Consider the following 27,409-nt stretch of genomic DNA (forward strand, 5'->3'; position numbering starts at 1 on the left):
AGGCGATGAAAAACAAAGAACGGCCGAGAGACTTGGCGAAAGACACGCCTCAACCCTCTGAACCCTGCCAGGACTACATTGAGTCCTATGCGCCTCGACGCCACATGGAAGATTAACCCTTTCCTACCCTGGACCCCCAATCCCCCCCCCCACCTCTGGTTCATCCTCATGGACCAGAGAAATTGGATGTATGGACAGATTAGAGAAATGTGTCTCCTGTTCTGAGGCCATTGCTCCCAAGAGACCCTGAAGACTTTCTTTCTACCCCTGTATCTAAGTTTTAAAGAACCTTGGAGTAGGATCCACATGAAGAGTTTACTTGTGTCCTCCCATATGAGGATGTTACGGACACTTATGACCAGGATGAAGATGGCACCTTTCTGGAAAACTACAATGTGGATGATCCGACGGGTCTCATGGACAATTGGAAGGACATCCGTCAGGTTAATGCTCAGCCCTGGACGTCCCCTACTCTCACCCAGGACCACGATGCCTTGTGCTTAGACTTTTATCCCCCTCCCCCTCACCACCCTGGCTCGGTAAGCCTGCCCAGTGGACGATTAGATGGCGTTCAACGCATCTTGAAGGTGGCTGACCATTTTCAGATCGCCACTCAAGAGGCCTTACCAGACTCTGATTTTGTGGAGGATATACTCGAAGAAAAACCGCCAGCCAGTCCATCCCCTTGTTGAACTCCATCAAGAGGAGGTTGGCGCCTTCTTCGTTGACACCAGCCCAGATCAGGGCAGTAAATCCTATGGTGGAGAAACTGTTTCAGCCTTCTCCAACCGACCCTGTCTATAGTAAGGGTCATGCCATTCCGGATTCATTAGTGGTTACCACCACTAGGAAACAGGCTGGTGGTCTCCTGTCTATAGGAGAGGCACCACCCGACGAGGAATCCAAGAGACTTTATGCACTGGGGGAAAAACGACGGCTGCTGCGTTTACCACGCGTATAGCCAATAACACCATGCTATTGGCCAGCTATTCGGACGTCCAGTGGGCACTTCTACAGGAAGTGCCAGAACCTGCAAGGACCAAATTGCGCGCCATCGTTTCCGAGGGCAAGCAGGTAAACCAGAATGTGCTCAAAAACACTCTGGATGCTGCCGAAACGGCGGGGAGAACCCTGGCACAGGGTACCTTTCTCAAGAGACCAGCATGGCTAAGGAACTCCGGTTTCAAGCTAGAGACCCAAGCATCTCTAACAAACCCATTGAGGAAACCAACCTTTTTAGTAAGACAGTGGACGATGCTCTCAAAACAGCCAGGAAAGAGCATGAGACACTCATTCCTTCAACAATTTACCCAAAAGCCCTCTCCTCAAAGAGGAAGCGGCTCCTGCCAGTCCTTTCGCAGGTAATCTCGTTTTTCCCAAATCAGGACAGGAGTTTAACACCTCCGCCCCTTACACACCCAGAGGACAGCGGCGTGGGAAGGGTAGAGGACGAGGTTCCAACCCCAGAGGCGCCCCAGCCTCTGGTCAGAAATGACCTCCATGTCCAGGTCGGGGGAGGGGGGCATAACATTTCCTTATCGCATGGGAGGGTATAACAGATCAGTGGGTTCTTAAGAAAGTCGCCCACAGGTACTGTATAGAATTTGCCCGACCACCCCAATACAGACCACCAAGATCAAGATGCCAGACACCTGCAAATCCTACTGCAAGAGGTGCAGACCCGTCTAACAAAGGACGCCATAGAAGCTGTCCCTATTCTACAGGTAAACAATTGTATTTATTCAGTGTAATTCCTTGTACCCAAAAAGGATCTCACCATGTGCCCTGTGCTAGACTTGCGCCCAGCGAATTAGTTTGTCAAACTTCAAAAGTTTATGGTCCATTTACAGGAAGTCATCCTGCTGTTGAAACGGGGGCATTACATGGCAACACTGGACATGAACGATGCATACTTTCATGTTTCAATGTTGCCAGTGCACAGAAAATACCTAAGGTTCATGATGGAGGCCAAGCACTATCAGTTCAAAGTCCTCCCCTTCGGCATTGCCTCGGCACCAAGGGTGTTTACAAAGGTACTGGCAGTAGCGGCAGCACACCTGCGCAGACTATCTGTCCCGCTTTACCCGTACGTTGAGGACTGGCTCATAACAGGGGAGTTCTACGAAAACATGCCTATTGAACACTCAGAATACAATACACCTTTTATTGAGTCTGGGATTCTCCAACGAGGAGAAATTTAGCCTAGACCCCAGTCAAGTCCAACAGTTCCTAGAGGCTATAATTCGGACCAAGGATAGCCTCGTCATCCCCTGCAACGAGAGGGTTCAAAACATGCTGTTTCAGATCCCTCAATATGCAGCCAGTCGGGAAGTGACGGTACGCAAGGCCATGCGACTGTTGGGGATGATGGCATCCTGCATTTACTTAGTTCCTCACGTGCGTCTGCGCATGCATCCCATGCAAGAGTGGCTCAACAGCAAGTGGTGTCAGGCCAGCTGACAATGGGAAGATCTGGTAGTTGTCTTGCCAAATGTCGTTTTCTGCAGTGGTGGTCGAGGGAAAACCTCTAAGGGGGGGAAGACCTTCACCACCTCTGCAGTAGAAGCCACTCTAAACAACCAAGGCATCACTCACAGGGTGGGGGACTCATCTGCTTCAGCAAACGGTGCACAGCGTGTGGTCCCCACATGTAGCGTCCAACCACTTAAATCTGTTGGAACTATTAGCGGTATTCAAAGCACTGAAAGTCTTTCAGACACAGTTACAAGGGAAGACAGTCCTGATCTTAACAGACAGCACCACAGCCATGTACTACCCGAACAAACAAGGGGGGCACACTCTCCAGGGCTATCCAAGCTGTCCCAAAACAGTTGGATATGGGTTCTCAAACACAGGATGTTCCTGTTGTCCCAACACGTTCCAGGGGAACTCAATCTTCTGGCAGTGCTTAGCAGAGATTTTCCACTGCCCGAAGAGTACAAATGGCGACTACACACAGACATAATCTCCAGCATTTTCGCAGAATGTCCTTGCCCAGAGATCGACTTGTTTGCAACTCTGGAGAATGCTCAATGCCAAGATTACGCCTCCAGGTACCCACAGAACCGCTCCAAGGGGAACGGGCTCTGGAAAACATGGTCAGGGAAATTTGTTTACGCTTCACCCAATCCTCCACCCCCCCACCCCCCGACTCCCTTACTCAACAAAATCATGCGCAAGATGCACAAAGAGCCAGTCACCATGATATTGGTGGCCTCAATGTGGGCCCGCCAACCTTGGTTCTCTCCTGATGGAGATTTTCCTCTCCCCTCTGATGAAAACTGCCCTGCCCTTACAACATGTCTCAGGACAGGCGTGAAACACTGCACCCATGCCCGCAAACTCTGAACTTAGCAGCCTGGCTCCTGATGTCATAGAGTTCGGACACCTTCAACTCCCTCAGATGTATGGACGTACTCTGGGACGCAAGAAAACCAAAAGCCTGATACTGCTATTCCAGTAAATGGAAACGCTTTCTTATATGGTGTAATGCCAAGGGCGTCAATTCCATTGACTTCTTTCCTACTCGCATTGTTTTGTACCTGACCCACTTACTGGATTCAGGCCTGGTTTTTAATTCCCTAAAGGTTCACCTAGCTGCTCTCTCAGCCTACACCACGTCACAGCAAAAGGTGTTGTGGTGGAAAATACCAGTTATTAAGGCTTTCATGGAAGAGGTTAAGAGGATTCAACCCCCATTTCAAATCCAGCTCCTGGATGGGACTTCAATGTGGTTATGACTAGACTCATGGGGTCCCCCTTTGTGCCTATGCACAAGGCAAGTCTAAAAGACCTTACCTATAAGACAGCCTTCCTAGTGGCTATCACTTCTATTAGAAGGGCTAGTGAACTACAGGCCCTTTCAGTACTAGACCCTTTTGTTACTGTTCACAGGGATAAGGTGGTTCTGCGCTCTCGCGCTTGATTTGCACCTATATTTATTTCCAAGTTCTATGTGAACCAGTCTATAGAACCGCCCGCTTTCTTCCAGAACCCCACTAACATGGCCGAAAGGAGCCTACACATGTTAGATGTGCGCAGGGCAGTCATGTTTTACCTGGAAAGAACAAAACCACTGAGGAAAACATGCCTATTTTTCGTTTCAGTGGCAGCTGGCAGAGAAGGGGATCCTGTCTCTAAGTCTATCTCAAGGTGGATAGTCAAATGCATCACACTTTGTTTCTCTCTTGCTAAGAGAGAACTGCCCTTCAAGCCTAGAGCACATTCTAATCGAGGCAATGGGGCTTCCATAGCATTCATTGCAAATGTTACCCTAGAATCCATTTGCAAAACGGCAACTTGGAGTTCTGTACACACCTTTACAAAACACCATTGCCTAGACACTCATTCTAGGTCTGATTCTCAAGTGGGACGAGCAGTACTAAGACCTCTTTTCTCTACTGTTCCTTCTCACAACCCACCTCCAACTCGGGTACTGCTCGCTAGTCTATGGACAGCATGTGATTCGAAGCAGATTTACAAGCATCAGAAGACCTGCATTACTTACTGTAATAGCATTTCGGATGATTGTATCTGCTTAGATTCACATGCGCCCACCCTGCCTCCCCGCTCGGGTGAAAGGAACATAGAGGTCTTACTTTATCTTTCATGTTAACCTTGGGCCCCCTCATGGCAGAAAAATACAATTGGAGGGAACTTGGCGCATGAGGGATTTTGGGTACACTACATGTCACATTGGGGATGGTGATACAGACATGCCTATGCCGACATCCCCTTTCGATCCTCTAAAGACAAGATGCAATACTCGACGGTTACCACTGGATGTCGAACCATATGCACAACATGTGAATCTAAGCGGATACAATCATGAGAAATGCTATTACAGTAAGTAATGCATGTCATATACTAGCTGTAGATCATAGGCTTGAATAATATCCCTTTGAGAACCTAGAAACCTGACTGGACTGCTAAAAACAGGAAACTGGACATTCATTAAGCTAGTTATTTTAATTAGAAACATTAAATTAAACGACTCATTAGACAGGCATTAGAACACCATTGGATAAAAAAGTTGAAAAGAGAAACAGTCCTCAAAACCAATATATAACCTACAAATACATGCTAAGAATTACAGCCTAAAAGCAATCCTAAGTGCTGTACTGTTAAAGGTATTCAATCCTAATACAAACTCATCAATAAGTACACCACAATTTTATACAAAATACAAATAACCACTCACTGGATTTCTTAATTCAGAAAAGCCCATCCCAACATGTTTCATTATTTCAAATTTGATCAACATCTATAGAACTTAATCAGTGGCCACTGTTCCTACTCCAACCTTGTATACAATCTGTTCCCCATCGTCAGCAGCATATTTCCTATGCTGCTCAGAGCCTTACAATCTTGTAAATAGCCTCAGCTATTTTACACCAAATATCCCCCTACTACTGTATAGGGCTCAATGTTCCCTTTTATCTTTGAATTTCAATCACTGACAGACTGTCCCAAGTAATACAGTACTCATCTGCTTGCTCAGGCTCATATGTTTAGCTCTACAACTTTGGTTGACTTATTGCTGTTGGCTAATTGTCTCCCTCCACCATGCTGTGGAAAAAAGCGTTGGAACAAACATTAGCTAAACTCTCCTAATTTACACTGTATATATGTATGTACTGGTAATCTGTATATATTATCATACCTGTAGATACACTGGTGCCTGTTGTAATATTGCGCCCCACACACTTCGGGCATTTTTCTTTGCCCTGTATGTTAGTCCTGCACATATGCAAAATAGAGTCCGGGCTTCTTAAATGTTCCAAAATGGACCCTCTGTAAACAAATAGACCACATGTATTCTAGAATGCTGGAGACAGAGGAACTGCATGTACAACTGGAACTAAATGGAGTAATCAAAGGGCTATAACAACAAGGTGTTCCCGTAAAAAAGATACTTTGGAATAATTTGTAGAATGCTGAACCAGCCATAATCTCTCATCCCTCAGAAATGAGTACATTGTGTCACCACTTCCTTGTGATGCTTTTCAGACGAGGAACGAGTATTTCCCTCGTCTCCCAACTAGGCTCACTTTGTGTCCCAGACCTAGAGAAAACACACACACTGCCCACAGTGTTACTATATGTAACCCGTGTTGCAGCTGCCACCTGATGCTTGTTTCGCTGTCGTGCATAGTTAACCTTCGAAACTTAGCATTCGTCGGAGCTCAGCAGGGGAAAACGCTGCCGCTAGTCAGGTGCGTTTAAGTTGGATAGTTAGTGTTTACTGGTTGCTAGGCACCCGCCGGCCCTGCCCGCTTGCTACTGAAAATCCTTACCCAAACGCAACGCGCATCGCCGTTTTTAAAATGCAGGCGGTCATGGTTCGGTGCAGGCAAATTAATGGATCCTCCATCTAGGTACCACTTTTAAAGCAACAATGTACTTGCATATTATGTACACCGCCATACTGTATGTTCCAAAAATGAATTATTGCCAATAAATGAACACATCAGTCACTGACCAAATATAACGAGAGTAAGTTTATTCTCGCTTCAAGCGGTCCCCAATTCAGCTATGTCTGCAATCAGTCATAGAGAAATTGAACAATTTCCATGGCGACCAGTTAGCCTTTTATACAGTACAGAGCGGCATTGGTTGTTTACAATCACAAATGGTTTACAACCTACGTAATGGGGCATCATCAATGGTAACACATGGAGACTCGCTCTGTCATGTCTGTACTATTTACTGTCTCGAGCAGTGAGGTTCATTCTGTTCCCAGGGAAAGGATACATTCATGGCGGCATGTTTTATCGGTTTACTTTCTACCAAAAGGTCACTTCACATTTTCTCTCATTAGGTTATTTATTCCTACCCAGAATGTGCGTGGTACACCATGTTTGCTAAACATTGGTCACGCAATTAGCTCTGAAAAGCAGGAGACAGAATGACGGACTACCCTTTCTACAGAAAGGGATATGGCATGGATTCACATGCTCATGAATATTCCCCGTCATCAGGCTGGGAATCCTCGGTAAAGAAAAAAATCAGTATGAGTTTAGGTTTCTGATCTCTTTCTTAGTAGTAACCAATCACTGGTCTCTGGGTCATACTGCCCTCCCCCCCCCCCCCCCCAGCCAATGACTGCCCTCTCCCTAAGCCCCACCCCTGGCAGCCATCCTCAGATTTTTACCGCACGTTCAAGTTTTTGAGTCCTCGTGCTATAGCTCTCGAGCTTTTACTGCATTTTGCGTTTTTCAAGAGATTTATCATTTTTTTTCCATCAATCGAGCCTCAAGCTCCAGTTTCTACTTCTGATCAACAAGGACCCGTTTTGGAATTTTCTTCGCCCCTCAAGGGTGAAGTTTTCGTCGAGTTACGCTTCTCTGGCGATTCCAGAAGTTTGAGGCCTACCTCACGGACATGGCCCAGGAGAAAGGAAGCTCGACACCCGGATCCAAGCTGTTTAGGAACTGCCCTGGATGCAGATTACAGAATGTGTTCAAGGAGGTCGAGCATTCAAGATGCCTCTACTGCCTTCACAGAGACAAAACGCACGTCGAGGGAGTGTGCGTTTTGTAGGAACATGTCGGATCGGACTGAGGGATCGTCGGACCAGTCTCGCGAGCTGGCTGGAAGGAAAGAGCCCAGCAGGTGAGAAATCCGAGCAGTCTTCTAAGTCCTGTGAGGGCGCTCTGGCGATGGAGGCACAACAGCAGGCAAAGCACTGCGAGTCCGTGGGCACCAGGAGCGCCGAACGGTCGGGCTACTCGGCTGCCAGGCAGGGCACACCTTCACCAGCGCCATCAACCACGAGCCAACGCTCTGGCTCGACGAAGAGAGTCTGAGAACCCGGCTAAGCTTCTGGAGAGGCCCCTGTCGATCTCAAAGGAACGAGCCGAGGGGGAGCGAGGCGGTGACCCTCCCCCCAAAGTGAAGCCTCAGGCGCACCCAAGGTGGTGAAGGCCTTGATTCACCCGGCTAAGGCCTCTACCGAGGTAGTCGCGAAGGCCCTGGCGAAGCCTGTGGAGGCGACCTCGGGGCCCAGAGTTTCCCGGCCACCGTGGAGGGAATCCTCTTTTCAGCCCATTGAGAAGACCCAGGTGAAGAGCCTGGTGGAAAAAGAGGGGGGGAGCTGGTGGCTGACATGGACACAGCCTACGAGGAGGAGTTGGTGAAGTCGTGGAGGGCCTCAACAGGAAGTTTGGGGAGGCCCTGTCCCACAGGAAGAATCCCGACGAGGCGGGATGCAGAAAGTGATGGTGGCGCCGACGAGGCTCCCGTGGAGGAGGAGAAACAAACGCCCCTGTCGCAACCCAAGCCACAAGACCATTCGGAGGCCATTTTGATGGCAATCCAAACCTTATGCACGGTGATGAGGACGAGATTGCCCCTACTCCCAACGGATGACCCAGCGGAACCGGGCCCGTCAGGAAGCCCTCCAAACAAGAGGAGAGTTCATCCACCCCCTCCCTTCCAGACCTCACTGCCTTCTCAGCCGTTGTCTCCTCCTTTCCCCATCCCTGGGGATGACACGGGAACAGATACGGCCTTGACGGGGGATGGATGATGACGGTGGTGACGGGACGGACCTCCCACCACCGCCACCTCCTCGGGCCTCCCCGCCCGATGAAATTGGCTCCGTCCACGCCATGATTGCCAGGGCATCCGAGCTTTTCCAGCTCTGCCCCGAAGAACAAAAGGAAGGATTCTCTCAACGGCGCGAGGCAAAAAGGAAGACGGTCCTAGCTGTGCCGTTGCTGGATGACCTCTGGGACGAGGGACTTGTTCTTCTGAAGAACCCGTCCATGACACCTGCCAAGAGGGACCGGTACGAGAAGGAGGTGCCTCCAAAGGATTCGGTGGCGGCTCCTCGACATACCGTCAGGCGGCCCGCTCCTCGTCGCAGGAAGCCTACAGGAGATGTGGCAAGTCAGGTGGATCTTGCCGTTGTCGCCAGGGAGGCCAGGCGGCAAGGCCACTGCCAAGCAAGATTGAACCAGCCGTTGCGTCGGGCCCCCACCGGAGCACCCTGGTGGGAGGCCGGCTGACTAAGTTCGTCAGCGCGTGGGAGTCCATCTCCATCTCCATCTCCACCGACCTATGGGTGCTGGATGCCCTGGCTCACGGGCGCACTCTCGAATTTCTAAAGAAGTGTCCCCGCTTTCCTCCCGTGACAAAGTCCCTCTTTGCTGTTAGAGGTAAGGGCCATGCTCAAAGGAGCCATTGAGCTCGTCCCAAGGAGGCTCCGGGGCTCTGGAGTATACTCAAGATACTTCCTCGTCCGAAAGAAGACAGGAGGATGGCATCCCATCCTGGACCTGCGTCGACTAAACAATACATCAAGGCACAGAAGTTCCTGATGGTCACCCTCCAGCACTTGCTGGGCCAGCTGGAGGAAGGTGACTTCCTATCGTCATTAAATTTGGAGGATGCGTACTTTCACATACCCATTCTAAAAGGACACCGAAAGTTTCTCAGGTTCGTAGTCCAAGGATGGCACTACCAGTTCAAAGCCCTCCCATTCGGATTGAAGTCGGCGCCCAGGGTATTCCCCAAGTGCCTAGCACCGGTGGCGGCGCGGCTGCGCCTGCAGGGGGATTCACGTCTACCCCTACCTGGACGACTGGCTCATCCGAGCAAGGACAAGGGAACTCGCAGTCGAACACACAGCAAAGACCGTCCGGCTGCTCACGGACCTGGGATTCTCCATCAACTTCCCCAAATCCCACCTGGTCCCGTCGCAGGTCGCACTGTTTCTGGGAGCCAAGGTTGACACAGTAACACGATTGGCCTCGCCGTCGGAGGAATGGACGAAGGCCATCCTGGGCAAGGTGCAATGTCTGCTGGCCACGGACGTGGCCAGGGTGAGGTCCATCCTGTCCCTTATTGGAATGATGTCCTCGTGCATCTATCTGGTGCGCCTGTGCAGGCTTTGGATGTGTCCCCTACAGGAGTTCCTCAACACCCGTTGGATGTAAGCGGCAGGCAGCTTCGAGGACAGGATCTCGCTCAACGAAGTCTTCCGCCAAGCAATCCGGTGATGGGGCACCTGCGCGCATCTCGCGGCGGGCAGACTTTCAGGCCCCAGCGCACCAGGTGACGGTGATGACGAATGCCTCCCTGGAGGGGAGGGGAGCGCACGCCGGAGATCTTCACGCGTGAGGCCTTTGGCTCCCGATGGACAGGCTGCTCTACATCAACCTACTGGAGCTCCGAGCAGTGTTCTGGGCTCTCAGGTCGTTCCTCCCGTCCCTCAAGGACAAGGTGGTGAGGATCTTCACCGACAATACTACCACGATGTTCTACATCCGGAAGCAGGGAGGAACCAGATCCCCAGCCCTATCCAAGGAAGCCCAGGATCTGTGGCATTGGGCCGTTGCCCAGGGGATGTTTCTGGTGCTTTTTCATCTAACGGGGATAAACATCATCGCCGACTCACTCAGCAGGGAGCTGCGCTCGTGCCAGGAGTGGGAATTACGCCAGGATCTGAAGGGGCCCCTGAGGGACCCTCGTTTGTGGAAACAAGGCACAATCACCACACACGAACTGATATGCCAGACACTAGGTTGTAGTCCCAAAATGTAGGGTTTATTGCAAAGCAAATAGGTTCATTTGGCCAACTGGTCTCACGCCCCGTGACGTGTCTACCAGACCTCGGCGGACGCAAGAACGCCAGAGATCATACAACAGTTACATATATACAAAACAAGAATCTTGTAATCCGTAATGACACATTCTATACCGCCCCTAATACATTCCCTTTGAACCAGGAACGATGATTGACAATAGTGACGAGTATGACACCTTCCAACATCTATTTAGCAAGTTTGCAATTTTGCAAGCCCGCAGAGACAAGTCTTTGTTTTAGGAACACAGGGCTTTGGTTTCTACAAGCAAGCTGTGCGAAGGGAGAGACACATTCCAGGCCTTGCTATCTCTTCATTTCTATTCGTGTACTGGGGGGGTCAACTTGCTCTCCAAGGCTCTACCGGGCTTAGGAGAAGGGGGGCCGCAAAGGAGAGCATAATTCAAGTCATTTTAATGTTCGATCTAGCATTTCTTCTGTGCTAACCCAGACTTGCTGGCACCTGTTCTGATTAAAATGCCCCACTGTTCATCCTTCAAGGATATACGCGGGAGGGACCGGGCATCTGTCTGACCTACTAGGTTATGTTTCAACATGCCACTCGCGGCCTTGCATTGCGCACCAGTGAAGCAGAATAATATTTGAGCAAGGCAGTTTTACATGAGGCAAAAAGGCATCATTAGAGAACAGTGAAAAGACCAAATGGCGATTCAGATCTGGTTCCTGGACCTTCTGGACTTGTCAGCGTCCCCACCAGTCAAACTGTCGACTGACACAGATCTCTCCAGAGAGGAAGGCGCCATCCTTCATCACGACCCGGAGTCGCTGAACTTGTAGGCCTGGCTCCTGCAGCACTAGAGTTTGGACGGTACGATATCCCGGCGGACTGTAAGGTGGTTCTTGCAAAGGCCAGGGCGTCCTCAACTCTCAAGTGCTACGGGCACAAGTAGAAGAGGTTCTCTGTCTGGTGCCTTGCACAGAAGAGTAACCCTTTACGGATTACGGCCTTCAGGTGCTAACGTACCTACTGTCGCTGGCCAAGGTGGGACTAGCGCATGCTTCCATCAAGATGCACCTGGCAGCGATTTCCTGATAGACCAGAACTATAGGACGGCCATCCCTGTGGTCTCATCGACTGGTGAAGGAATTTATGAAAGGACTGTTCCGTTTGTTCCCGCCAGTGAAGGCTCCAGCCCTGGCGTGGGAGCTCAACGTGGTGCTGACCCAGGCTCATGGGGCTGCCATTCGAGCCTCTGCATTCGGCACCGTTGAAGTTTCTGTCGTGGAAGACAGCATTTCTTGTGGCCATCACCTCCGCACGAGTGGGAGAGATCCAGGCCCTATCCTGCAAGCCTCCATACTTGACTTTTCACGAGACAAGGGTGGTGTTGAGGAGACACCCCTCCTTTATGCCCAAGGTGCCGTCGGACTTCCACCTCAAAGAGCCCTTGGTGTTGCCAGTTTTCTTCCCGTCGCCTTGGTGGCCGGCCGAGAGGGTTTTGCACTAGCTGGATGTAGCTAGAGCGCTGAAGTTCTACGTGGACCGCACAAAGAGTTTACGGAAGACGTCACAGCTGTTTGTGAACTTTGGACCTGTGAACCAAGGGAAGGCCCTCTCGAAGGATTCCATTTCCAGATGGCTCTCCGGCTGCATCATGCACTGTCACCGGTTGGCAAACCGACTGTTGTCCGAGAGCCCATTCGACCAGAGCGATCGCTGCTACCACGGCGTTCTTGTCTGGTGTGCCCCTGCTGGACATCTGCAGGGCTGCTACGTGGAGGTCGACTCACACCTTCACGAGATTCTACTGCGTCGACAACGATTCCAGGAAGGAGTCCAGAGTCGGCCAAGCAGTGCTGCGTAACCTGTTCGCCTGAAGGTGGGCCTGGTGAGGAGGTAAGAGTTGCTTAATATTGATTTTATATGATGCTTAATATTGAGCCTTTGCCACCTCCCGTGGTTGTGCATGTGTACTGCGATCAATTCTTATATTAATGAGCATGTGAATCCATGCCAGACCCCATGCTGGAGAAGGAACAAGTTACTTACCTGTAAATGTTGTTCTCCAGCACGGGTCTGGGATGGATTCACATGCGAACCCTCCCTCCTACCCCTCTGCGGCTCTTCACTTGGCCATACTGCAACTTTACGTGCTACCAAATCTGAGGATGGCTGCCAGAGGCGGGGCTTAGGGAGAGGGCAGTCATTGGCTGGGGGCAGTATGACCCAGAGACCAGTGATTGGTTACTACTAAGACAGATCAGAAACGGATACTGATTTTTTGATTTTTTTTATTTTTTTTTTTTACCGAGGATTCCCAGCCTGAAGGGGAATATTCATGAGCATGTGAATCCATGCTAGACCCATGCTGGAGAACAGTTACAGGTAAGTAACTTGTTACTTATCTCTGTTCGTACAGGCATGTTCAGGGCTTAAAGCTGGTAAATTCCATTAGCTAAGCATTCCTTGCAGGAATCCGTTCATCAGCCCTCCAGGCTGCAATCAATTTCTGCATGCGACATGAAAACCTTGTAAGCGAATAAAGTAACCAAAATGGACTCTAAAGGGTGTACTTCAATGTGTGTGCTTAGGCTAACACAGAATGACACAATGCATGCATTTTCACAATACAGTATTGTCCAAACTAGCCAGAAGCAAGGCTATATATGATTGGTTATTTATAATGCGCTAAATAACCAGTGGTTTCTAAGCATGGACCCGGGTTTTGAACCTGTTGCTCCGTGTCATCTTGCTTCCAAGGCGAGCACGTTGCCCCTGAGCTGTCCTCCCAAGACAACGGGATAACGATGCAGACGAAGCACACCTCTTTAGAAAGGAAAATGGAATTATTTTTCTAACCATATGTGATCACAACAGGACTGAATGACAGCACTGACTGGCTGGCATAAGATCAGATGGGTGGTTAGCAACTTTTAAAATACAAGTAAAAGGGCTGAACTTTATGCCGGCCTGGATAGCCCTCCAGAACATAGTATTTGTGGGCTCCAGAATTGGGCATTAGGCAGTCAGAGCTCGTGAGTAGGAATAATGGTTTGCCACTAGAAGTGACCAGGGTGCCGGACAAATACACGTGTTGAAATAATGTAATGAAACATAACCAAGTGAAGTTGCTGTATGGTGGCGTTGTACATAATATGCCAGTACATTGTCTGTTGCTTTAAAAGGGGAGCTGAGTTGGAGGAGCCAATGATTGCCTGCATTTTAAAGATGGCTCGCTGTGTTCCGCTCAGGTAAGGTCGTTCAGTAGCAAGTGAGCCGGGCCGGCGGTTACCTAGCAAACGGTGAACACTAACCATCTAACTTAACGCACCCTACGAGCAGCAGAATTTCCCCTTCTGAGCTCCGACGAATGCCAAGTTTCGGAGGTAAACTGCATGACGGATACATATAGGTGTCAGCTGCAACACAGGTTATGTATAGCAAAAGTGGGCGGTTTGTGCGTTTTTTCTTGGTCTGGGACACTAAGTGAGCCTTGTTTGAAGATGCGAGAGAGATGCCCTTCCTCGTCTGACTAGCATCATAAGTAAGTGGTGACACGATGTACTGATTTCTGAGGGATGAGCGGGATTAAGGCTAGTCCAGCGTTCTAGAATACCCGTGGTTTGTTTTACAGAGGGTCTCTTTTGGAACATTTAGGAGCCCAGACTCTATTTTGCATATGTGCAGAACTAACCACATACAGTGCAAAGAAAAATACCCCTAGTGTGGGGGGTGCAAGATTAGAACAGACGCCAGTGTATCTACTGGTATGCTATATACCGATTACCAGTAGATGCATATATACAGTGTGAATTAGGAGAGTTTAGCTAATGTTTGTTCTAATGCTTTTTTCCACAGCAAGATGGAGGGAGACGATTAGCAAACAGAAAGAAGTCCCCTAAAGTTGTAGGGCTGTACCTGTGAGCCTGAGCAAGCAGCAGCCTAGTACTGTATTACGTGGGACAGTCTGTTGGTTGAAATTTAAAGATAAGGGGGAACATTAACCCCCTATACAGGAGTAGGTGGATATTCGGTGTAAAATAGCTGAGGCCATTTACAAGATTGTAAGGCTCTGAGGAGCATAGGAAATAATGTGCTGCTGATGGGGAACACAGATTGTGTGTAAGGTTGGAGTAGGAGCAGTGGCTCTTGATGAAGTACTATGAATGTTGACCAAATTTGAAAGCACGAAACATGTTGAGCTGATTTTTTGTGAATAAATAAATCCAGTGAGTGGTTATTTGTATACAATTGTGGTGTACTTACTGATGAGTTTGTATTGGGATTGAGTACCTTTACAGTACAGCTTTTAGGATTGCTTTTAGGTTGTAAATCTTAGCATTTGTTCGTATTGGTATGTTATTTATTGGTTTTGATGAATGTTTCTCTGTAATTTTTTGATACAATGGGGTTCTAATACCAGTATAATGAAATGTATAATGTAATCATGTTTCTAATTAAAATGATAAAGAGCTTAATGAATGTCCACAGTATCCTGATTTTAGCAGTCCAGTCAGGTTTCTAGGTTCTCGAAGGTTTTTCAGGGGTAACCTGTCTGCTGCTTTAACATAAGTCCCTGGGATCTCCAGAAATGTGTTTGTTGATTAATAGCCCCTCAAATGGGATTTGAACTGGTAATGTGCAAGTTTGGCTAACAAGTGTTAGAGATGTTTAGTTGACAAAATATTGGCCACCCTACTGTGGCATTGGCACTTTGATGTTTGTTTGTGCAGTTATTCTAATTGCAAGTTTAGGTCTGGATTACATTGATTCTAAAGGGCCTGAGCGCAGAGGCAGTAAACTGGAGTCTGTTTTGATAAAATCAGTCCAGTTTCTCCAGATTGAGATGAGTCAATGTCCTATGCAAAGGGGTGAGAGCATTTTTTTCACAGCAATGAAAAAGGTTATAGGTTGAAGCTGTGCACATTTGCTCCAATGTACAGCCTTGCCTGCTGGCTTCTCACCATAGTCTCATCTGCGCATTCTGTTGCCTGTCTTTTCCCAGTTCAGAGTTCATTACTTTCAGCTGCCAAGGTCCCCTAAGTTGCCAATTTCTTCTAGCAGCTCCTGTGTACATTGTAGATTGAAGTAGGAGTGTGCCTGAACCAAAGTGGTTAGTTTCCTCCGCTGACCTGTGTAGGTTCTGCTTAGTGGTTGGCTTTCTATTCCACACATTCGTCAGACTTGTTACCGGCCCTTAGCCTTAAGCTCCTTAATGGTTTATCAGTACTTGAAAGTGCACACCTATTTTGTAACATTGCACACTTGAATTTGATTACCTCTGGTTTCCAGACATTTTAAGTTGCATCACATTTCAACTGATTAATCTGAAGGTCAGTACAAATGGACTGAATGGCTAACTGTGAAGCATGATGTATCGTTAAAACATCTAAACTATCCTTTATTCCCTCCCACAGGCTGGCGTGAAGGGGACCTTGGGAAGACTGGTCGGAGTATTTGAGGTAAACCTGGTTTCATTGGTGTGGATATGAATAGGTTAAACTAAGCCTTCCTTGCCCATTCAACTTCCCTTCTGGTTTGACCCTCCTTAACGTTCGCTTTTCTTGTCTGAAGTGTTAGCCTACACCTTTTTGTGAGTTCCTTAAGCTCCCATTCCAGTCTGAGCGGGCCATGGCTTTATTTACTCAACCCACACTGACTAAAAGCACTTCTTTGCTGGCCCCAAAGGGGCACATGTGCTATTTTTCCCATATGCCACTAGGTTGCTGCCCTTCCCAACAACCTTTTTACAATCCTAGTGCTTATTTCCTTTTGTGCTGGTATTGGTACTGGTATTTAACAGTTTGGAAACTTTTGTATAGCAATATGTCGGTGGTTTATTATTGCGGTTCTTGCTCCATTGAATACATTTTAGTTGGCCTTTTAGTGTTTACCTCTTCATTTTATACTCTGGCTGTGCAGTAGCATCGATGTGCAAATGTTTGTGCCTATATTTTTCTCTTCCCCACCGTGTCTATACCCCAAGGGACTGGGCTTAGAGGCTGTTTTGTGTAATATTTGATCTGCATGCCTTATGCTTAATTAGCACGGATCATAATTGGCCCGACTCTGCCCTGTGGCTTATTTTTGATGGGACTCATGATTGCCAGAAATGCAACTTTTTTGATTCCCTGAAAAATGAGTAAAATGGAGTTTGGAATTTTTCCTTATACTTAAATCTCACCATTTCTCCGTCTAGGGACGTCCTGGGGACTGTATCGGAGCTTACTGAAAAGCAGTATTTAATGGAACTTCTAGTAGGCTCCAGCGCAGGTGGGCCGAAGTCACGCGCCTGTGTGCCACCTCCACACAACTATCAGTTTGTTTTGCCACATTGAATTAGGTTGGAGCTTAGTGCCCAAATTTCGTTTCACTCGACATTGTTTTCCCAAGTGGTTCAAACACTATGCATATTGTCATTGGAGTTTTTCTCCTCGCCTACCTGCAGTTTCTTCCAGTTTTGCTTGGGACAGTCTCATATGTGACTGCAGCAATGCTTGTTACTTTTCAGATCCTACTCCTCCCTAGAGACTCTGCAGCAAGAGGCCTTTGGAGAGCCCCCCCCCCCCCACTTTGGACGTCTAAGAATTTGAGCTAAGAGCAAGTCACAAGTGTACCTGTCTTTTCAAGGGTACCTTAAGCTGGGGACTCCCTCCCGGTGTGTCTGCAGAGAAGGTCAAACTGCTTGCCCCCCTCACCGCCCCTGCTCAAGCAGAGCACACAAGTCCAGTGTCGAAGGTCACACAAGACTCTTGCTGCTGCCTGTCCAGACTTTCCCACTGGTCATCTATTCTCCTAACCACACGTGCCGTTTGCACATCCCACACTCATGCGAAAGGGCATTGTCAGAGGAGAAATCACCCCCTCCCACCCCCCCCCCCGCCATAGTAGTCAGGGCCACAAACTATGCTTGTTCAAAAGAACATGTACAGGGGATTGGGGGGTGGTGGGGTTGGTGGGGAGAGGCTTCTCGCCACTATGGCACCCCCACCACACCTGTTCACGTGGCCCCTTAGCATCTCACTTCAAGCAAAACGTGCCTGTGACCCTGTGCTGACTCTGCACTTTCCCTGGGAGCATAGAACACTGCAAAAGTAACATTCATGGGTCCACTCTTTTTTAAAAAAAAGAGGTCCTGTTGATCTGCCATCGCAAATTCAGCCCATCATGCAGGATCTGGGCATGTGCATGACTACACCAGGCTCGAATGTTGACCAATCTGCCTCATCCAGAGGCATCTTTCCAGACATCAGGCATGGGTTTGCACTTGCGTGAATGGGAGAAATGTGGAAGAGGCCAGCCATATTGCAACAGCAAAGGGCTGCATTTCGACAACATGGGCGGAAACGCCCACCCCACATTTAAGAATGCCACAACTGCCTCACTAGCAACTTTACATGTGTACAGTGCCTATGCAAGAGCTATATAGTGGTACTCCGTTTCGGCACTCTGCATGCACATAACTTCACAGCTAGATGCGGTACTCCCCAACAGCCTGTTTGTGCAAATGGAGCAGGGAAAGGGTTCTGCCTGGACATGGGGTTGAGTCCCTAATGTGTAGATTTATACATAGACTCCTTTTTCAAAGACATCCCGCTGAAAACCTCCCACATTTAGTACCCTTGCTTACAGGTACTAGTACACAGCTTGATGTTCTGATTGTTTTTTTTTACCCTCTGCAACATCAATACCAAGACCCTTGGGTGGTGCCGTTGCTCTGGGCCAATTGCCCAGACCAGCCTGCTTAAAGACTAGTGAAACTAGACTCCATGCTCGATCTAGGTATTCCACTAGTGTATGTCAGATATAGAGTTCCTTGAGCTCCCCCTTCAAGACACCGACCTTGGAGACTGGTATATTGGTAAAGTTATGTGTTAGGTAAGTTTTTCTAAAGTCCAGCTGGGGTTAGACTTCATAAGGCTTCTCTTGGTTTTAGGGCTTCTACTTCTAATAAAGTACTCTACTACACGTCAGTAGAGTGGCTGAGCAACCAGGCTTACCTTAGGAGGGAGAAATGTGAGCTGGGGAGCAGTACAATGAAATCAACACATACACAGATCCAAGGAAACACTTACTAAAAGGTATATCAAAATGATTATTTCTTTATATATACACAGGGCACACAATTCTGAAATGCAGCAACTACTAATGACATTCAATTACAATAGATTGGAAAAGGAACAATAATGCAAGTGAGTAACCTTTCATATACTTTCTGTATCCATCAGTTAAGGTCAGAAACATCATTTGCATGTGCCACCTTTGCAAAATTCAGTTTAAGGGGGGGGGGGGGGAGTAAAGGTTAGAACACAGATAGCAACTGGTAATTAACAATTTAACACAGAGTGGTTTAGGCAGTGTTTCCTAACTAGAAAAGAGTTCACAATTCAAGTTGTGGAGGAGCAAACATTTCCCAAGCCAATAGGATGTACACGATGGACTTTTTGGAAACCAGCAAAGCCACAGTCAAATGTACAGCACCTGTTCCGATGACCATCTTCAGAGAAAAAAAAAATAACCAGTCAGTTGTTCGTGTAGAAAGCACAGGAGCGCAAGAGGAGCCTTATTTTAGGTATACAGGCTGCAAGACCTGCATAGTGGAGCTGAGGGCAAATCCCAAACGTGGAAAAAGGCACCACCAAAGCAAAGGAGCACTGAAAATGGCCTACGGTAATTGTAACCCAAGCCCCACAGTACCTGAAGAATGAAGTTGAAAATGTAGCTGGTAGCCTTCCTGATGCAACAATGGAGATCTGGTTTCCTGCTCCTTGGTCCTGGGGACAAAAAGGGGGTTGGGGAGGACCTCCAGTGGACTTCTGCGGCCCCACTCGTGAGAAGGGGTCGGCTGCAAAGGTTCTCCAGCATGGGGTTTTGCATGGATTTGCATGCACATGAATATTCCCCGTCAGTGCTTTAAAACTGTAGTTCTCTAAATCAATCACTGTCCTCTGGGGGTCATACTGCCCCATCAAATGACAGACGTCTCCTTTAAGCTCCGCCTTTGGCAGCCGTCTTCAGATTTTTACAGCACACTTCAGTGTTGGCAGTCCTTGAGTTGTGCTCTGAGCTATTTGTATGTTTTTGAGTTTTTTGATTGGAAACAATGTTAACCTTTTGTTCCAAAGAGCCTGTGTGCTCTTTTCCTTATCTGCCGGCAACAGTGATCAGTTGTCGAAGTTCCGCGCCCCTCAAGTGTGAAGATTCTAGAAGGCCATCTTGAGCCTACTTCGCGCCCTCCAACCATGACTGAGAGGGAAGGTCCCTCTTCAGGCCCTGCACTAAATGCAGTCTAAGGAAGGTGTTTGTGGAAGACAAGCACCTACTATGCCTCTACTGCCTACTCCCGGACCATAAGGAGGTAGAGTGCAAGATATGCCTGTCTCTCTAAGAAGATGAAGATGGGCAAAGTAGGCTGGTGGCATGGCTTAACTTGAACAAGGCCTCTGACCCATGCTCTGAGCAGGATCATGCCTTGTCCGGGACCGTTGAGGTTGCTCCATCCATGGGGGTCCACGATCTGCAAGTCTGAGTTCACTGGGTTCGCCGCTGATGCGGGTCCCAAGTTGGATAGGGCATGTACAGAATCGCCTTCTGCCTCTATTGCAGCCTACCGACGAGCTCCTCTTCAAGGAAGTCGTCCACCTAAGCTACGGGAGACATCCGATAAGCCAAGGACAGTGGCGAAGGCGGCAGCGCAGCCCAAGCAGGCTCAACCGGCACAAAGTCCTAGTCAGTGACTGCGGCTACTACCACGGCAGCTGCTGGCGCTGATCCTACGAGGGTGGCTCCCGCAGCTCAGTTTCCTTGCCCCCATGGCCTGACACCACTGCAAAGGACTTGGCAAAGACTGCCGGGTCTCCAGACAGGGGAAAGGTACTGGCCCAGGTCCTGGTCCAGAGCCCTTGGAGGAAAAAGGGGGGGGGGCGCAAGGAGGCTCCGAAACAGTCCTCCTAGGTTGCCACGCAAACTATGGAGTTACCGTCCACTGATGACTAATATGTTCCATGCATACAGTTCACGAGGACGATGGCGGCGCAGGACTGAGTTTTCCTGCTTTGTCTTCTCAGCCGAGGGACATTTCATTGGACATCCTATCAACCCTCCACACCTTGGTATCTGAGATCCAGCTGAGAATGCCACTGGTACCTGTAGTGCCCCAGTCCCCCTATCAGCCTTCGTCTAAAAAGTGTTGCTGGATGCCCCATATCAACTTCCATCACTGTCGGGCCCCAATACAAGACCCCAACCTCTCTCCGCCCCCACTCTCCCAGGGCATGTACAGCCTCGAGCACTGGTGAAGACTAAGGACTAGGAAAACAATGAATTGTCACATTTGGATGCTCCTCACAGGATTTCCCCACCGGTTGAGGTGGGATCGTTCGACTCAATGATCGCCAGGGCCTGCAAGCTATTTCAGCTGGTGCCTGAAGGAAACGAAGGAGGGCTTCTCGTATCAAAGGCTAGAGGCCAAAAGGAAGACTATCATGGCTTTGCCTTTTCTGGATGACATTTGGGAGGAGGCCTCGCCCTCGTGAAAAACGCTTGCACAGCTCCAGCTAAACAGGATAGGCTGGAGAAGAAAAGTATAGGGTGCTAGACTTCACACCCAAGTGCCTGAGGTTGCAATATGAGGAGGGGTGGAGACCCATCCTGGACCTACTACATTTAAACAAATACTTGGTCTCAAAAATTCAGGATGCTCACATTGCAGCACATGCTTGGCCAACTGGAAGGTGATTTCTTGACTTTGTTGGACCTGGCGGATGCTTATTTCCATGTCCCCATTCACAAGAAACATTGAAAATGTCTGTTTCGTGGTGCCGGTCCAGCACTACCAGTTAAAGGCCCTACCGTTGGCTTGAAGTTGGCCCCAAGAGTGGTCACACAATGCCTGGCACCAGTGGCGGCCCACCTACATCTGCAGGGCATTGACGTATACCCATACCTGGATAATAGGCTGTTGTGCCTGCTTGCGGCAGCTGGCTGACCACACAAAGTCCTGCTAAACGCCATTGCAGGACGCAATGTTCTTCTGCGCCGGACTCCAGTGTCTTGCCTAGCGTCGCCCTTGGAGGAGAGGCTAGCAGCCATTTAAGGAAAGGTGCAACGACTGTCTTCCAAGATGGCCACGGTGCAGGCCATCAGTTCGTTACTGGGCATGTCATCCTGCATCTATCTCGTCTCTCTGCAGGTTGCAGATGAGCCCCCTACAATGATTCTTAGATGCCTGTTGGATATAAGTGTCCAGAACATTTCATGGACAAGATGCCTCTCAACGAAGATTTCCCAGCCCCGTACCAGAAGACTGCCACCACGGACGGCTCCATCGAAGGATGGGGAGCGCACACCGGATGTCTGCATGCCTGTGGCTACCGGAGAAGGATATGCGTATCATATCTATGCCATTAAACTCGCTCCATTCATTAGCAACTTATTCAACACTTCCTTTGTCAACAATACAATTGCAGTTGACCTTAAAAATGACTGGGTACTCCCACTTCTAAAATAAAACACATTCCCAGACCATAATACACATACTAATTACAGCCCTATCACAACTGCCCCTTTCTTTCTGGATCGTGTAGCATACCTACAGATAAAAAATTATCTTAACTATCTCCTTGGTCGCCGGCAATCTGGTTTCCGACCTAGACACGGGACAGCAGCTTCCCTATTGGATCTTAATATCCAAATGGGTGATCTAAAGGATGAAGAGAAACTAGCTTTATTGCTCCTACTAGACCTCTCTGCAGCATTCAATCTAGTTGACCATAAAATCCTGTGCAATCACCTAGAATCAGCTGCTCATTTCTCCCCGAATGCCATCCTATGGATCCAATCATTTCGCTCGGATATAACCACCAGAGTTTTCTCCCCTAGTGCAGAAGCCCCCCCGGATCCCATCCCCCCACCCTTCTTGAGTCACGTGCAGGGCGCCACTAGGTTGTTCGTCTCCCCCACAATATATTCACCAAGCCCCTTTTTGACTGCCTTGATTTGAGTGTCAACTACACCAACTATGCAGATGCCACCCAAATCCTCATCCTCATCCCCATCACAGGTAACCACAGTACAGACTCAAACTCTAAATGCCATACTCAACCATCCAGGCTTGTATGGCACACCATGGGTTGTGCCTAAATGATGACAAGATGGAGTTGCTCCTCTTAGGATCTGAACTCTGAATGCTAAATTAAATGACACCTTCAAAACCTTCAGCATAGACGGCAACACAATCCAAGTTGCCGAAATAAAAACCTTGGGCTTCTACCTGGACTCTTCCCTTACCCTAAATAGACAAGTAAATGCTATAGCATCTACTTACATGTGTAAGCTCAACGCCTGCAAACCCTTCCTGACTTCTGACAGCCGTATTACACTGACCAGAGCCCTCCTTTTGTCGAGACTGGATTATTTTAACGCCTTGTATGCCGGCACCCAAATGCAAAACATCAAACTCTTAAGTTCTTCAAAATAATGCTTTGAGGGTGGCTCTTAGCATTCCAAAAACCTTACATATCTCTCTGCTTAGACAAGACGCGCACTGGCTACCCATACAGGAACATATTAAATTCAAAACTCACACTCCCGCCCAAATGCTTAAACAAAACTGCTCCCACCTATATAGCTGACAACAGAACTAGAACCCAAACCAGCAGGCATACTCGCTCAGCTAACCAGAGCCTGTTAGCCACACCTAGATTTAACCTACACAAAGCAGAGGGATATAGCTTCCCGACACTAGCTGCCAAACACTGAATGCTCTACCATCCTATCTTGGATCTGAAAATTAATTCTGGAAAAACCGCAAACCATTTTATACAGGACCGCAACGCTAACCCATGTAATCGGGCCATGTAACTTAATGCATACTTTCGATACCTGTACACTTGTAACTGTAACCAAGAAAATAACCCCACAACGTTTGTAATGTAAGACACCACCACCAGGTTCTACATCAGAAAGCAGGGGGGCACTCTATCCCCAGTGCTCTCCAAAGAAGCTCAGGACTTCTGGGCCTTCAGACAGGGGATCTTCATAGTTCCTCTTCACCTGGCGGGAGTCAAGAACACCATTGCACTCACTCAGCTGGGAACTGCGCTTAAGATCCGGGGGACCGCCTGTTAGTCGAATGGGGCAGACCCCAGAATCATCTGTTTGCCATGGAGGCAAAGTCTAAATGCCAGAAGTTTGCCAGCAGGTTCCACCAGCTGTTAAGACGGATTTCTGAACTCTGTCCTGGAGGGGCAGAGGTTCAGAAGGCCAGCCTAATTTCTTGGAACAGGGTAACCGCTGGACAAGCCAGAGCAATCAGGGTAGCGATCGTGGCGGTCAAGACTAGCTCTCAAGAGGGGTGAGGGTGACAAAGCCCGCAATGAGCACACAAAGCAACGACACTTACAAATTACTCCAAGCAGGTGTTATATTAAAAATATATACACATTTATTACAAGGCCTTTGTAACATTGACCGTAGCGAGAAATCACAATAAAACTGAAGTAAACCAACACATACCAAACCAATACAATATATATACAAATACTAACGAGTTAGACGCACGAAATGTGTAGACCACCTAGATGGGGAGGAAAACAGGCAGTGCGAATAATTAGACCCAGTCCGCCTTCAGAGGCACCTAACTAAAAGGAAGTCCAAGCCCTACGAAGAGAGGAGCCTTGTGCTCAAAAGTACCTGCACACGCTTGTGCCAACGGGCAAAAAGGGGAGTCTCTTCGAGGGAATCGGGCAGTTTAGTTCGGTGAACAAATAAAGATGAACAGAGCTCCGCGGCTCAAGCGCAGCCTCCACTGTGGGCAGAAGCAGACCGCGAGTACGGAAAGGCGTGCTGTTAGACACAGCGGGGAAAAGCTATGGGCTCCTGCAGGAGGGCGACCAGTTCCTAGCGATGCTACTCACCGTTCCCCGATGCAAGCAGACCCAGGCTTCTCCGCGTCAGTTTCAGTGCTGGCAGGTTCAGATAGGAGCAGGGGATGCCTCGTCGTGTAGATTCCGCAGAAGTTGAGTTGAGGACGTCCCAAACGCAGTGAACCTGCACAGTTTGTTACCACAGCAGGGCAACGGAGCGGCCGTGTGTATTTCAGCCAAATGTACACTACTCACTTCAGACCTGGGAATGCCAAGTGTACGAATCGTGTGAGAGTGACAAGGACTAATAATACAACACAACCTGACAGCGGTTACAGAGCAAGACTCCTGGGTAGGCTGGTCAGTCTGCTGGATGGCCCAGAGACACTGCCAAAGGCTTACGTGCAGGAGATGGTGAAGATGCCGAGAATAGTTGTTCCCACTATTCCAAGGGTCGAAGTACCAGTACAGGCCTTCTCGTTCGATCCGAGGTAGAAAGGGTTTCACAAAGCGACAGCAGTGCAGAGGAGCAATCCTTCAGCGGGTCACCAGCGATTCCTCGGTTCAGCCTCGTGGTTGCAGGATACTTGGCTCCTGTATTCCTTTGTTCGTGAGAACTCAGATCGACCTGGTAGTGGCGTTTCCAGCCCCCTCTTATCCACGGTTCGCTTCATGCCAAAACGGAGGGGACCCAATGGGAGATCCGCTCATAAAACACTCACACCATCTGTGGACCTTATCACGGACCACGGGGGTCCCAGGCATTCACACCACCCTAGACTCTCTGGCGCCCAGGATGTGTATTGGGACCAGACATCCCAGTCCCCATCCTGGAGGCACACGCCAGGCCTGTAGAAGCCCGCAAAAGCATCTGTTTCGTGGGAAAGTACATGCCCAAATAAGGAAGGCCCCGGGTCGGCTCGACCTGGGGGAGGTGAAGGGGGCAAGACGGTCAGCGGACAGGACAAAGAGCCTCGTGTTCTGGCCATTTTGGGAGCCAAGCCACCATTTTGGGCTAAGCACAAGAAACGTGCTTAAAACGCCAAAAGGAGCTCAAAAACACAAACGATCGCTGCCACCAATCCCGTCCGTGATTCACTTGCACCGTTCATTTACAATCCAAAGAGTATCTAGGGCCTGTAGAAGACTAGAGACCCAAGAGAGCAGTAACTTGGCTTACAGTGCCCTCTTGTGCCATGTTGCGCGAAAGCTGCAACATGATAAAGAAACTACGGAAAACGTTTCCCGGTACTGACTGTCTTAAGGGCATGTCAGTTCCCCGTAAGAAAGGAGCGAAAGCCCAGACGAGTGCGGCAGAAGGCTGCACTTCTATGGCAAAGTCTAGATCATGGGGAAAACAGCAAAAAGTTTAGGGGTTGCCACATGGAAGGAAAATTACCCACAATTAAGAAATCTTTCCTAACACTAGCCGAGGAGCTTGGAGGATGCGTTCGCCTTCCTGTGGGAGGGGCTGTTTCTGTATGCATTCCCTAATTTCCCTCTCCTGTTAAGAGCCATCAGCACGCACAGACAGTCTCAATGCAAGACGATACTCATTGCCCTGCCGAGGCAGATTTGGTATCTGGACCTTCTCCCCTCTAGTCAAGTTGCTGGTAGTTCCGGATCTGCTCACCAGAGAGGGAGGCGCAATCATTCATCACGAACCAGAATCGCTGAACCTAAAGACTTGGCTCATGCAGCCTTAGAGTTTCGAGATTGAGTTGCTAGTGGACTGCAGGGAGGCCGTCGGCTACTCTGAAGTGCTATGGCCATAAGTGGAAGCGTTTTGCTACATGGTATCGGTCGCAGAAGATTACCCATCTGAGGGCCATGGCTCCTCAGATCCATATTTGTTGGCCTTAGCCAAAGCTGGACTGGCTCACGCATCCATCAAGGTACATCTGTTGGCCATCTCTTGCTACACCAGGTTTCCAGGGAGATCCTTGCTGTGGTCCCACAGACTTGGGAAGGAGTTTCTCAAAGGCATTTTCCAATCCTTCATGCTGGTGAAGGCTCCTACTGCAGTATGGGAACTAAACGGGGTTCTGAAGAGGCGGGGGGGGGGGCTCGAGCATATGGAAGACTGCTTTCCTTGTGGCCATCACCTCTGCCAGATGGGTAGGTGAGAGACAGGCCCTATCCTGCAAGCAACCATACCTGACTTTACACATCAAGTGTGGTACTGCATACGTACTGCTTTCATGCCGAAGGTTCCATCGGAATTCCACCTCAAAAAACCTTTGGAGTTGCCTATTTTCTGCCCAAAACCTTTGTCGCTGGTGGAGAGGGCCTTACACTTGCTGGACGTTGCTCGTGCCTTGAAGTTCTGCGTCACTGGCAGAGTTTTCGGAAGACTTCACGTGTTGTGAACTTTGGTCCTGTGAACCATCGGAAAGCCTTGTGCAAGGCTTCCATTTCAAGATGGCTTTCCGTCTGCATCATTCATTTCCATCGGTTGGCGAGTTGACTGTTGCGGGGCCGTCCGAGAGCCCATTCCACCAGAGAGATGGCTGCGACAACAGCGTTCCTGTCTGGAGTGGCCCTGCTAGACATCTGCAGGTCTGATATGTGGAGGTCCACGCACTACTTCATGAAGTTATATTGCGTCGACAGGAGTTCCAGGAGTTGTCCAAGCAGTGCGATTCAACCTGTTCGCATGAGGGGAGTCTGTTCCAGAGGTAAGTTAATTGCTTCTGTTGAGCCTTGCTACCTCCTGTGGTTGTGTAATGTTGTACTGCTGTGTAATTGTTATTCATGAGCATGACACTCCATGCCAGACCACATGCTGGAGAAGGTTTAAGTTACTTACCTCTATTGTTCTCCAGCATGGATCTGGCATGGATTCACATGCGAACCCTCCCTCCGGCTCTTCTTGGTCATACTACCACTTTACATGCTTACCAAATCTGACAATGGCTGCCAGAGGTAGGGCTTAAGGAGAGGTCTGTCATTGGATGGGGCAGTATGACAGAGGACAGTGATTGGTTTGGAGGA

At 48.9% G+C, this 27,409-nt stretch overlaps 1 protein-coding gene across 2 annotated transcripts in view; it reads left to right on the forward strand.

The window, feature by feature from the left end:
- The window catches only part of NUDT3 (nudix hydrolase 3), a 387,485-nt gene that overhangs the window by 267,389 nt on the left and 92,687 nt on the right, over window positions 1-27,409 (forward strand). For both annotated transcript variants that reach the window (XM_069633509.1, XM_069633508.1), the window contains exon 3: window positions 15,968-16,012. In XM_069633509.1, the coding sequence (XP_069489610.1) occupies window positions 15,968-16,012 (45 nt within the window). The remainder of the gene's footprint in view (window positions 1-15,967; window positions 16,013-27,409) is intronic.

This window comes from Ambystoma mexicanum, chromosome 13, assembly GCF_040938575.1.
Source record: "Ambystoma mexicanum isolate Mex_15411 chromosome 13, UKY_AmexF1_1, whole genome shotgun sequence".
In the NCBI taxonomy this organism is placed as follows: Eukaryota; Metazoa; Chordata; class Amphibia; order Caudata; family Ambystomatidae; genus Ambystoma; species Ambystoma mexicanum.